The 13,413-nt window shown below is 51.5% G+C and overlaps 1 protein-coding gene across 1 annotated transcript; it reads right to left on the reverse strand.

Moving 5' to 3' along the window:
- Window positions 1-6,449: 6,449 nt before the first annotated feature.
- Window positions 6,450-11,511, reverse strand: SOST (sclerostin). The gene is made up of 2 exons (XM_011940053.1): window positions 11,251-11,511; window positions 6,450-8,512 (listed from the first exon to the last, which is right to left on the reverse strand). Exons 1-2 carry the CDS (start codon window positions 11,468-11,470, stop codon window positions 8,091-8,093), a joined length of 642 nt encoding a protein of 213 aa, XP_011795443.1. The 5' UTR covers window positions 11,471-11,511; the 3' UTR covers window positions 6,450-8,090.
- Between the last annotated feature and the right edge of the window lie 1,902 nt (window positions 11,512-13,413).

Below are 13,413 nucleotides of genomic sequence, written 5' to 3' on the forward strand. Positions count from 1 at the left end.
GATAAGCAAATAGTGGTATAGTCATAAAATATAATACCATTCAAGATTTTAAAATAATCCAACATGGCTAGATCTTAAGAGCATAATTTTGAGTAAAAAAAAAAAAAAAGGTGAGTTTCAGAATATGTATGATATGATAAAATGCATGTGAAATTTAAAAACATGTTTGTATATTGATTATAAATAATATATGTAGGACTGTATAGAAACATGGATTGTTGCCTTTGGAGCTCAGGAGTTCAAGACCAGCCTGGGAAACATAGTGAGCCCTCGCCTCTAATAAAAATAAAAAAACATTAGCTAGGTGTAGTGGTGCACACCTGTAGTCTCAGCTTCTTGGGAGGCTGAGGTGGGAGGATCACTTGAGCCCAGGAGATAGAGGCTGCAGTGAGCTATGATTGTGCCACTGCGCTGCAGTCTGGGCAACAGAGTGAAACCCTGTGTAAAATGTAAAGAAGTACTGTAGATGGAACTAAAATGCTAACATATTCAATTTCCTGTGTTTAAAATATTTTTTGAACTTTGCTTTTTTAAAAAACAGAGAAAGCAAAGTCCATCTGGCAGTGGCACAGCAGATGGAAGGGAGGGGATTGGGGAATGGGACCCCAAGCCAGTCTCTGTCTCCACACAGCTCCTCCTGGGGTCCCCCAGTCTTGGGGGACCTGGGGGTAATGCATACAGAGAACACCTCATCTTCTTGGGCTGCTTTTGGCCTCTGGGCAGAGTGGAGGTGTGGTCCTGGCATCTTGTCTGGTGTCCCTAGAAGATATGGGGCTCTGTCTTGATCGGAACTGGCCACCATTCTGACCTGGGATGTCAGCACCATTTTTGGACACCTGCCAACCAAGGGGCAGAAACAGGAGGATTTTAGAATACCTGGGAAAGCTTGACATTGTATATTCAGAGTAAAGATGGTGTGAATGTGTGTGTGTGCGCACATGCAAGCGAATGTGCACATCCAGAAGCACAGTGAAAGCAAGTCTTCCCCAAGGGGGTTTGCAGTGGATGCTGTGATGAATACATTCACCGATGAGGATGCTCTTACAGTTCAGACAAGTAAGAATGAATCATGAATCTTTCCAGAAAGAATTCATTTCTAGACTCCTTCTTACCCTTCAGATCTCCATCACTTGACCTAGAGTCTCAGCTGAGTAGCATAAACCTGTATCCATCCACATATATTTATATCTCTGGCTTAGAGCCACAGCAGGTCAGAATTCACAGCAGGAAAGTGCTTGCACTTTCCCAGGCCAAGATAATCCTTTGCCTCCAGCCCAGCCTGGATCTTATAGGTATCCATTAATGAAAACTTCAGGCATTTCTGCAACTAAATATGAATTGTATCACATCTGCATGTTCTAGAAGGAGTTCAAGGGCATCAGTATTCCTATTGTAATACATCTGCCCAGTGCTAGCAGCATTACTTAAGCAAACCTATCAAGAGCCTAAAGAATAAAGATGTGGCCGGGCGTGGTGGCTCACACCTGTAATCCCAGCACTTTGGGAGGCCAAGGTGGGGGAATCACGAGGTTAGGAGACTGAGACCATCCTGGCTAACACAGTGAAACCCTGTCTCTACTAAAAATACAAAAACAAATTAGCCGGGCGTGGTGGCACATGCCTATAATCCCAGCTACTCAGGAGGTTGAGGCAGGAGAGTCACTTGAAGCCAGGAGACAGAGGTTGCAGTGAGCCGAGATTGCGCCGCTGCACTCCAGCTTAGGCGACAGAGTGAGACTCTGTCTCAAAAAAAAAAAAAAAAAAAAAGAATAAAGATGTGCACCAGCTTGGGCAACAAGGTGAAGCCCTGTCTCTACAAAAAATACAAAACTTAGCCGGATGTGGTGGCAACTGCCTATAGCCCAGTTACTCAGGAGGGTGAGAGAGGAGGATGGCTTGAGCCTGGGAGGCAGAGGCTGCAATGAGCCATGATCGCTGCCACTGTACTCCAGTCTGGGTGACAAAGCAAGACTTTGTCTCAAAAGAAAAATGTGTATAGCTACATAATTAATAATATGCAAATATTCTTCTTTAGGGTCACTGGTCTTCAACATATGGAGCCAAGAGAATGTACAGAGACTCATTCTGTCTCTCTTTCAATCACACACAGACACACACACACACACACACACACACACACCCCTCTCCACTATAATTATAATTACTATGTTGGTTTCCAGATCAGGGCTTAGAGCCTTGGCATGGAGACGCCTGAAAGGCACCCAAGGCAATTAGTGGTGTCCCTTCTCCACCCCCTACATACCTTCAGGCCCTTTGCACTTGCTTCTCCCCCTCCCAGTGCATATGCCGCCAGATCCTTGTGTGGCTCCCTTTCCCATCACGTTTTGGTCTCAGTTCAAATGCCACCTCCTCAGAAATGCCTGGCCTGGCCGCCTTCAGGGCTGTCTATATGCTCACCAACTTTATTTTTCTTTGGAAAACTTTCCATTCCCGGGCATTGTGCTAAACATTTATTTGTTATCCGTCCATTATTCATCTCCTTACAGCACTCACTGTGAGCTCCATGATGCTCCAAGATCACAACCACACGCCCAGAGCTAGGGTGGTGCCTGGCTCACAGCTGGCACCCAGTCAAGTAGCAATGGAATGAATGAATGATCACCCTCTCTTCTCCATCCCTACCCTCTCCTTTTTCACTTCCTCTCCCGCCGCATCTCCCCTGCCTCCGCCTTAAATCTGCTGGCAGGACCAGCCCTCAGGAAGTTGTCAGGCAGGGGAGGTGTGTGCTCTGCACCCCACTCCTTCCATCTCTCTTTCCCGCCTCCCTCATGGGTACCCATCTCTCCTACCTGCAGCTGCTCACTGCCAGCTCTGGCTCTCTTGGTGGGCAGAAGCTTAGGCACCTCAGACAATTGTAGGGAAATTGGGCATTGGAGGGTGGTGATAAGAAAGGATTCAGTACATGCTGAGGAATGATGAATTGAGTGTCTCACCCATGAACAGGCATGCACTTGCAGGGCTCGGGTTTGGTCTCTAAAGCAGAAGGTCATTCAGGGCACCCTTCAGTACCCATGACCCAGTGTCTCGCCTTTCCTGCAGGGGTTGGTGCTGCCACTATGGGGACTCAGCCCCTCTCTTCTCCTGATTCGTTCCTGGGTTCTTCCTGCAGTGATTGACAGTATCTTTTTTTTTTTTTTTTTTTGAGATGAAGTCTTGCTCTGTTGCCAGGGCTGGAGGGCAGTGGCATGATCTTGTCTCACTCCAACCTCTGCCTCCTGGGTTCAAGCCATTCTCCTGTCTCAGCCTCCCAAGTACCTGGGATTACAGGTGCATGCCACCATGCCCTGCTAATTTTTGTATTTTTAGTAAAGATAGGATTTTGCCATGCTGGCCAGTCTGGTCTCTAACTCCTGACCTCAGGTGATCCACCTGCCTTGGCCTCCCAAAGTACTAGGATTACAGGTGTGAGCCACCGCGCCCAGCAAGTTGCAGCTCTTAATAGCATGGGCACCATATAATTGACTGCCCGAATCACGTCATTTTTTAGAGTAAAAGTGGGAGATGTTAATAATTATGCTCGGCCTACAGGTGTAAACGAGACCACCCCGGGCAAACCAGGCATGTGGTTGAATGGACTAAGAGGAATATTCCCCTGCCTCCTGCATCTCCAGCCACAAAAGGAACCTCCGCTGTTGGTCAAAGCTGCCCAATAACTGAGCCCTTGCCTGCCCTTGGACAAGGGAGAAGACAGAGGGCACGTTCCAAGAACGGGGTGGGGGTGTGGCAGGAAGGACGATGCAGGCCCCAGAACTATAATCAATGATCTTGGAACCAGGTTGTGGAGCACAGAGCTGTGTCGAGGAGCAGGTGGGAGGTGGGCGGGTGTGGGACATGGCACCAGCATCTGGTGTCTGTGACTCTGAACTTGGCTTACTCACAGGTGGCTTCTACAGTCTCTCCACCCTCCCAGCTGCGTAAGTCCTGCCTGATTCAAGGAAAACAGGGAATTTTGGGGTTCTGTGGCTTCTCCAAGTTTCTTTTCTTTTACCTCCTTGTGTAGATGTGGCCTGATTTGTACTTGGAGCCTAAGTAGACCCCTATAGAACCTGTGTGTGTGTGTGAGAGAGAGAGAGAGAGAGAGAGAGACGTATTTCTTTCTATCCCTCTGTCTGTCTTACTCTCAGGCTATTAATACAAGCCCTGAGTCTGGCTGTACCCCCAGAACATGTGCCCCGCCCCCTACAACAAAATGGTGCCCCTCCCAGCTAGGTCTGTTGTTTGTTCCTTTTCTGATTGGCGCCAGGCTCATAGACCCCATGTAGGTAGAATATAACTTTCCATAAATAACCTCTAACCCGACCTACAATTTAGGCTTCAGGGTTTTTTTTTTCCCCTCGTGGTAATGGGATTGCAGCCTGGGCTGGTCCATCCTGTATCTTCAGGTCCCAGAAAGCAGACCCTAGGTTTGGGCATTGCTTGGAATTCCTGGTATCCCCATGTTGCCTTGCACATGGCAAGGACTCGGTACATGTTGAGGAATTCTCGGTACATGTTGTGGATTCTTTTCTACCCATAAGCAGCCATGTACTTGCAGTCTTTGCTTAGGCTATGCCTTCTGCCTAGAAGCCCCCTTCTCCACCCGGAATATCTCTAAGCAGCACCCACTTTATGAAGCCTTCCCTAACCCCTATCCCTCATCCCCTCCACAGAGCAAATTACTCCTATCTTGGGTTCCCATAACACTTCGTACAGAACAGTGTGACCTGATTATTGCCCATGTGCCCACCAGGCTCTGAGCAGCTCAAGTGAGGGGTAGGGCCAGGAACTGAGCTCAGTATGGCTGCGGGCAAAACATTTAACCCCTTGGTGCTTCAGTCTCCTCAGATTCAAACACCAACCCGGGGCTGGGCGCGGTGGCTCACGCCTGTAATCCCAGCACTTTGGAAGGCCCAGGCGGGCAGATCACTTGAGGTCAGGAGTTCGAGACTAGCCTGGCCAACATGGTGAAACCCTGTCTCTACTAAAAATGCAAAAATTAGCCAGGCGTGGTGGTGTGCACCTGTAATCCCAGCTACTCTGGAGGCTGAGGCAGGAACATCACTTGAACCCAGGAAGGCAGAAGTTGCAGTGAGCCAAGATCGTGACACTGCACTCCAGCTTGGGCAACAGAGCGAGATTTTGTCTCAAAACAAACAAACAAACAAACAAACAAACAAACAAACAAACCAAAAACACAAACCTGGCCCAGAGCCCGTATCCCCACCCCCTGGACCACACTGCCTCTCAGGGATGGAAGACATCTCTGTTTCCTACCTGCTCTCATATTCCGGGCCCTGAGACACTCATGAAGCATGGGTTTTCTGCGGGGGCTCACTGAGGCCTCCTCAGGGGCTGGAGCCACAGGAAGGGACCAGCCACTGATACCCACTCACACCTATCAAAGACTTGATGATAATGATTAATTCAAGTGGGTTATTGGTAGTTAAACTGACAAGTCATCAGGAGGGACCTCAGCTTTCTTTGTGGGGGTGGGTTCACGCAAGGTAGGCTGGACTTCATTTAAAGCTTTCCAGTTGACCATCACACGTTAGGGCCACTGAAGAGTAACTTTAGGGTTACTCTTCATCTGAAGATGCTAACTCAGCTAGCATCCAGCACTATTAGACATCCTGGGGAGGTGAGACTTTGAGAAAAGTGCAGGAGGCTAGCCTGCTTTTGAAGATCCTACATTTCTACCCGGGAGACATAAAATCCCCACTTCGAAGAAGACGAAGTTTCCTGTGAACTGGTCCTGAATTGTACTTGGCTTTGTGTTGTCTATGCCAGTACTAAGCAGAGCTTGGCCAGGCTGGTCCTCCATGTATGACTGTCAAATGGAAAACAGAATTAGGAACCAAACTAGAGGTGCGGACTAAAGGGGCTGGAACCTCAGAGGAGAGAGGGATCATGGGAGATTGGAACATCTCTGGAAGGTTGGGGGAAGAGGTGACAAGTAACGTGAATCCTAAAGAAAGAGGATAAGTTATTGGGTGGGCTAAGTGTGGATGGCAAACTAAGGAAGCAGGGATCTGCGTGACCATTTGGAGTCAGTAGGAAGCTTGGCGGAGTGGGAGGTGGGAGTCAAGCAGAGAAGCCCTCCCATGTCAGACTGGGAAAACTGTACTTGATCCTGGGCAAGGGGGAGCTATGGAAGGCTCTTGAGCAGGTGAGTGATACAATGAGAACAGCATTTTTGGAAGCCAGCATGGAGAGGAGGCTGCTAAAAGGATACAGGGTTGAGGTTATTACTATGCCCTGGGTGAAGAAATGTGGTCTGGGTTTGGAAAGGAAAGGACAGACATGACTTTTCAAAGGAAGACATAATTGCTGCAAGGGCCACCAGAGAGCAGTCAAAGGTGTGTCCAAGGTTTGAACTCTAGTGACCAAGAGAAGGGTGTCAACTTTGACAGAAATGACATCGTGTGTGGTTGACAAAATGAGACCACATCCTTTCGGTCATGATTCATTGTCTTTATTAACAACGTCTCTGGACTCTGGAAGAACAGACTGTTAATTCATAAAGCAATATTAACATTGTCATTCTCTACAAGAAAAACTTTTGCATAAATAACTTAAGTGAGAAAATAAATATGTAACTTAACTCTTTAAAAACCAGTACTTTCATTCTTGTGGACAAGTCCCACGTGGAAGGATTGCAAAAAAACGACCAGTCCTGCAGGCTTTCATATGGCATGTGCTTCTGTTTAAAACATTTTTTTTTTTTTAACGGTTAAAAACTACACAGAAAGTAAGAGGTTGTCCGGAAAAGATTTTCAAAAAGATTTTTGGATGGCAGCTATTATGCTCTGCAGCTTCTCAGCATATGTACAGCACTTGTCGTTTTCCCCCCAATAATATTCTTTTCGTGTAAGATATGCCATCACATGTAAGAGCAGTAAGAAGCAATTTTCTAGGCAGAAATGTGTCTGTGAGTGGTGGGCAGAAGGTGGTGTCTCCAAAGGGATGTGTTGGTCTGTGAGTTCGTGATGGCTGCTCCCTTGAGCCTGGTGTCCTGGGACTTTGCACTTCTCTTCGGAAGGTGACTTTAACATATGGCTATGGGTCGGGGTAGGGATACTGCTCTTTGGGAAGTTGGGGTGGATGTAATTTCTATCCCTTCCACCACCCTTGGACGCTCTCCTTTTCTACCCCAATGGGTGATGTTATTTCTTTGAGATGGAGAAGAGGTGGAGGTAGCCAAACATCTGGGGAAGCCAGGCTGGGAAGCAGCATAGCTTCTTCCAGGAGTTTGTCAGCCATAAATATGTCAGCCATAAATAGACTCTTTACTTTTTTTTTTTTTTTCCTGTTTGTTTTTCATCTTTGGCTGTCAGATGAGAGCATCACAACTCTGAATTCTGGGAGTGACCCTGGCACTGAGTCAATGCAACCTCATTCATTATCTCTCTCCCTCTGTCTCTCTCTCTCTCTCTCTCTCTCTCTTTCTTTCTTTCTGTCTCTCTGATTTCTGCTCATTCAAAAGGCACTGGAGTCCTTGGAATCATATGCCAGTAATCTCCTCGAGATCCTATTCCCACATCCATCTTCATTTTACAAAGTGGAAACTGAGATCCCGAAAGAGAATTGTGCAGTTCAAGGTTACATAGCAAGTTAGTGGCAGAACCAGGCCTAAAAACCACATCTACAGATGCCCCCAGTCTTGTGCTCTGGGCACGCCGCAGGCTTTCTGATGGGCAGTGAGGTGCAAGCGGGAATCTTATCCAGCTTTCTTAACCAGTCCCTGGACTTTTCACACTCCCACACCGCTCCCTTAAAACCCCAGGGCGGTGAAAATGCTTCCATTTCTGCCTCCTCTGAAGTGGGACCAGCAAAGGTCGGCGGCCCCAGAGGCGGGGCTGCGTGGCTCAGTGTCTGTGACTCTCAACTCCCTCCCCCGCCCCGCGGGACCCCTCAGCTGGCTGACTGAGGGGGGCCTTGCCGGCGCCCAGGATTCCTCAGGGCCTGGAAGGTCTCAGCCTCCTGCCCTGGGTTGCAGGCATTTACAATGAAATATAAACAATCAAACCACGCGCAGAGGACAGAAACGTGGGGCGCGGGGCCCCGCCGGTGGGGAGGGGCGCGGGAGGGCTCTAGTAGGCGTTCTCCAGCTCGGCCTGGTTGGCTTTGGCCCCCCGGGCGCGGGGCCGCGGCTTCCGGCCCTTCTGCGGCCGAGTGGCCTCGGGACCGAAGTCCTTGAGCTCCGACTGGTTGTGGAAGCGGGTGAGGCGCTTGCACTTGCACGAGGCCACCAGGCGCACCTTGCGCGCGCGCGGCGCGGCACCACCGGGACACAGCAGCTGCACACGCTGCGCGCGGTAGCGGTCGGGGATGCAGCGGAAGTCGGGCCCACTCGGGCGCCACCACTTGCCGCGGCCGATGGCGTTGGGCAGCAGGCGTGCCGGGCCGCACTGACCGGAGCACACCAACTCAGTGACTGGCTTGGCGCTGCGGCACGGCCCGTCGGTCACGTAGCGGGTGAAGTGCAGCTCTCGGCAGCTGTACTCGGACACGTCTGAGGAGAGAGGCGCGCGTGAGGGTGGCCGCCCGCCTGGCCACCCCTGCCCTGGCCCGGCCCGACTCCCTCCACCCCAGCCCTGCTTTTGCCAAGCCTGTCTCCAGAGGCTTGCAGGAAGGTCCCAGATGCCCTAGAGCTCGTGGAAAACTATCCTGCGCACCCTGTCCCCTCGGAGCCAAATGACTGCTGGGGTTCGAACACCAGGGCTCCATCGCTCACTGCTCGTGTCATCTTGGCCAAGTTCCTTAATCTCTTCTTCCAGTCTGTAAAATGGGCCGCCCCAAACATTGTGAGTTAATCCATTCCACATGCAATGCGGAGAATACCATTTGGCAGATATAGCTGAAAGCGTCGGCTGCTTTGTATTACTATTATCATTTCTCTCCTAGGGTCCTCTTATGATTTAAGCCACACTTGTGCCGCAGGGTCCCTGGCCTGGGCAGGGTAAGTACTTGGCACACCTTCTGCCTGGCTCTGGCTTTTCCCAAATTCCTTTTCCAGCCACTTGGGAGGGGTGGACAGGAGATGGAGAAAGGAGTAGAGGTTAATTGAAGGTAATAAATCAGGGCAGCTGCTGTGGTGGCGAGGGACCGAAGAGGAGGTGATCAGGACAGGAATTCATTAGACTTGAAAGGAATCAAAGGCAGTGTGTCCAACCCCCTCATTATCAATGAGAATACTGAGGCCCAGCCAGAGAAAAGAACTTGCCCAAAAGGCTGGGCTGCATCTCCAGACTCCACTTCCCTGGGGTCCCAGCACCTTTTGGCTCCCACAAGAGTGGAGGCTCTGTGTTCGAGCACCCATGGGAAGCTGGGCTGGGGGATGGAGCCGAGGGCTGTTTTTTACTCTAGTTACTTTCCTACCATAAGGGGACTGAGCTCTGACCCAAAACCTACAGGTTCACCTGCCACAAACATTTACCTGGCTCTCTGCTGGGCACATTTCTTGTTCTGTGTTATCTGAATGGGCGCCTCATAGTGATACTCCCTGGGCAGGCAGAGATGGGGCTCCGAGGCCTGGCCTGATCCCCTGCACACACCTTGACCATGTCTCCTATGGTGGACTTAGATGGGTGGGAGCTTTTTAAATAGCTGGTCGTGTGAGTACCAGTCCACCCCCCAAAGGTTTCATGGGGATAGTTCCAATGTGACACGAAAGAATGAAAAATAATCTTAAGACCAAACCAGAGAGGGGACAGAGAAGGCTGACCCCCACCCCCACTCTGGAGAGCAATCACAGCGGGAGAGATGTGGCCACTGCCATTGTCTGGGGCTGCTTTCTGGTTTGTGGTCTGGTTTGCATCCTCACCTCTGCAGGGCTGGGGTGTGTGTGTGGTCAGGGGGACATTTGCCCAGGGAAGGGGGCATTTTGGGGCTTTCCAAGAATAGTGCCCCAGGTCAGGCACTTCCTCTGCAGATTGTGACTTTGTTTTGAGCACGTGGCTTCCTCGGGGGTTGTGGCCTCTCATGGGAGTCCAGCAGGGTGGACATTTTGTGTTTGGGTTCCTTACAGCCCTTCCGGCGGTCACTGGAGCCCAGCTGACCTTGCCTAGAAGGGGAGCTGTGGGAGGAGGCACCCTTGTCCTCCATTTGGAAGACACAGGGTCCTGGCCGGCCTCGCATACAGTTGCCCTTTTTAGCACCCCATAGCCCCAACAGGTTATGAGGCAGGGAGGGCTGGGGTCCAGGACCCTGGGCAGTGGACTTCTCCGCCACCTGGATAATGGCCAGAGGGCAGGGAAGCCCTTAGTCTGAAGTGTCATTCCAGCCCCCACCCACGGCCTCGTGATTCCTGCCAACCGTAGAGCCAGATGCACACTGTCACCTGGGCTTCTCTGTGCAGGCCTGACCAGGAACCCAGGGTCCCTCTTCCTTCTCCCTCCCCTGGAATGATGCAAGGCTGGGAATGGGGTGGCCGCTGAGGACAGATGTGCCTACTCCTGCGCAGAGGACGCTGTCTTCCCCTCCAGGGCCTGAACTCAGCTGCACCCATGTCAGAGGCTAAAACTGTGGAAAACTCTCATTCCTTCAAATGCCAGCTCCCTGGGCAGGCCATGGGCAATGCACACTGCAGGTGTGTCTCTCTGGCCTTCCTCTCCCACTACGTTGTGGAGATCTATCCCCAACACCCCCCACACACACCAGGGCTATCTTGCAGCTGGATCAAACCAGATTCAAACCTCAGCTCTTCTCCTCACTATCAAGTTACTGAGTGCATGGAGCCTGTTTCTTCCCCTTCGAGCTGGGGGTTCACCTCCTGGGGCTTCCATGACGTGGGTCTGTGTCATGGGGACAGCCACCACCAGCATAGAGTGTCTGGCGCCCTGCAGGTGCTGTTCTGTGGATGGGAGGCTCCCTTACCTTGTTCCCTCCCCAATGGTACCAGCAGCTGGACGTGCCTCCTATGTTCCCAGGAGGAGATTCTTTGAAACCTTTTCTTTTCTGAGTCCTGGAGCCTGTTCTGATAACCTGATGCCATACCCTCACCACCCCAGCCTCCTCCCTGCCCTGGGCTCTCACCAGTGTCTGTTGCCTCATGCCCCTGCACCTGAATTAGAAGGCTGCACCAGTGAGCCATCCTTCCCCCATCTCCAGGCAAGACTGTTCCTTGACCAGTGCTGGCAGAGGCCAACAATCTTCACTGGGTCTACCCCAGTCTTCCCAAAGCCTCCCAAAGAGAAGTTTCTAAAACCTCCCCAGGACCTTTTACTAAGAATTCTCTCCACCACCCCATACCTTTGGTCTCAAAGGGGTGGTGGGGAGGCCGCCCTCCGTTCTCCGCCCGGTTCATGGTCTTGTTGTTCTCCAGCTCCGGTGGAGGCTCGGGGTACTCTCCGAGCTCGGGGATGATTTCCGTGGCATCGTTCTTGAAGGCCTGCCACCCCTGGCCCTCCACTACACGGAAGGCTGCGTGTACCAGCAGGCAGACAAGACACAGGGCTAGTGGGAGCTGCATGGTGCCAGCCAGAGGAGAGCACGCAGCCTTCCAGTAGCACAGGCTCTGGTCTCCAGCGGAGACACGGTCGCCTTTTTAAAGACCCCCTCTGCCTCATGCCAGCCAATGAGGACAGGCTGGGGCAGGGCTGGTCCCATGTTTCCCTCAGCCCCAGGGGGGAGGGAAAGGGGTGTGCTCAGAGCAAACCCTCACCAAAGACTTCTCCTCTAGCTCAGCAAACTTCCAAATTGCTGCTGGCACTCCCAGGTGACCCAGAGAGAGGGGGCGTGTGAGGCAGGGCCCAAGCCTGCTCTCCGGCACCTCCCACGTGCTGGCGGCTGTGGCTTTCAGATATCAAAATGAGCTCCGGCTTTTAATTGTCTGTCTCCCTGGGCCCTCAGGCATTCTCAAAACAAACTGTGGACCCGCTCAACAAAGAAAATGTGCAGTTCCGAGTGCTTCGTGGGGCTGAGCCCAGCCTATTCCATTTCTCAGGCCAAGTTCATTTGTCACCCCGCCAACAAATGGCCCAAGGGGTGTCTGACCCCCATAGACCCAGCTAGAGGCAAAATGATGCTTTTAAAGAAATCCCATTGGTCCTAACTCCACAAGTCTCAGCATTGATTGGCCTGACTAAGAAAGCCTCTCTTGGCATTCTCCGGAAGGCAAGAGAGAGAACTAGAGGGCCAGAGCAAGGGTCACTTGGGAGATGGGGCAGGATTCTGGTTACAAATCGAGGATGCGCTGGTCACTCAGGCTCCTGTGATGGAGAGCACAGAGGAAATCCCAGCTCCTGCTCCTCGGGGATCCTGTGCACCGTGACAGGCACTTCTGAGCCAGGGCACTCACTGTGGCTCGCAGGGCGATGTACTGAAGACAGTCACTTCCCCAACCAGGCTGTGCGTGCAAGCAGACAACACCAAATTCCTTTCCTTAGCAAAAGCCACAGCCAGCGTTTTTAGTGCTGACATTTTATTTTCTTGTCTTCCAGCTGGTTACATTTTTCAAAAACATTTTTGAGTCCTGTATGGAGAGCTTCATTGGTGCATACCACAGGATGTGTTCCGTGAAGCCATCCCAGGACCGACTGGTCACAAAGAAGCTAGAAGAAATTGCCTTCTTGGCCCTGCATATAATAAGCGGCACAGGGCCAGAGGCGGCGGGCAGGGGAGGGCCGGTAAAGGCATGGGGGAGAAAGGTTCACACCTGAGGTGCCAGAAGAGAAAGGAGGGCCAGAGGAAGCTTTCATTGAAGACAGATTGTTTGAGGACAAGCAGCTCCTGCGAACAGGCTGCCCATATCTTCCTGGTATTTTAACTGGGTAATGAATCAGTATGCCCCACCTGCAGAGCCTCTGCAAGCCCTTTGCCACCTGCCTCAACTTGCAAGTCGCTGTGTCCATCTGCAGCCCACTGTCCTCCTTTCCATCATCCATCATCCGACACATGAATGCAGCTGCTCTGACAGTTTTACAAGCCAGACAGAAGCCCCCTCAGGAAGGGCCCTCTCTGATACCTGCTTCCTAAGTCAGTTTCCTTCAGGGCAGATGAAAACAGCTGTGGCCATTGTTGGGGGTGATCTATCTCTCCCAGCAGAGCCGGTAGTGTTGTGAGAAGCTGGCCCTCCATGCCCCCTCCCCTTGTCTATGACCCTCCAGCCTCCTTTTCCCTCACTCTGGAATGTGGACTATTAACCCTCTCATGGCCAGACGACTGCCTTCTCACAATGGACTTGGGAGAGAGCAGTTCTGATGCCTGGGTTCCCTGAGCAGGTAGGATGGATGCTTATAGCCCCACCTGCTGTTGGGAGCGGCTGGACTATCTGCATTAAACAGAGGCAGCAGGTTCATCCCTGGAACACGTCTGCCACCTGCGGGTGACTGCAGGATGGCAAGGCTCAGGACCGGACATGATTTCCTGTCTTTTCCTTATTTGGAAGTAAAGTAATATTAAACGGAAAAAGAA

Source organism: Colobus angolensis, unplaced genomic scaffold, assembly GCF_000951035.1.
Source record: "Colobus angolensis palliatus isolate OR3802 unplaced genomic scaffold, Cang.pa_1.0 Scaffold187, whole genome shotgun sequence".
Classification (NCBI taxonomy): Eukaryota; Metazoa; Chordata; class Mammalia; order Primates; family Cercopithecidae; genus Colobus; species Colobus angolensis.

Excerpts from the sequence above, each read along its gene's own strand:
- SOST (XM_011940053.1), bottom strand. The coding sequence starts at position 11,470 with ATGCAGCTCCCACTAGCCCTGTGTCTTGTCTGCCTGCTGGTACACGCA. Across the intron at positions 8,513-11,250 it reads CCACCCCTTTGAGACCAAAG|ACGTGTCCGAGTACAGCTGC; the intron begins GTATGGGGTGGT and ends CTCTCTCCTCAG.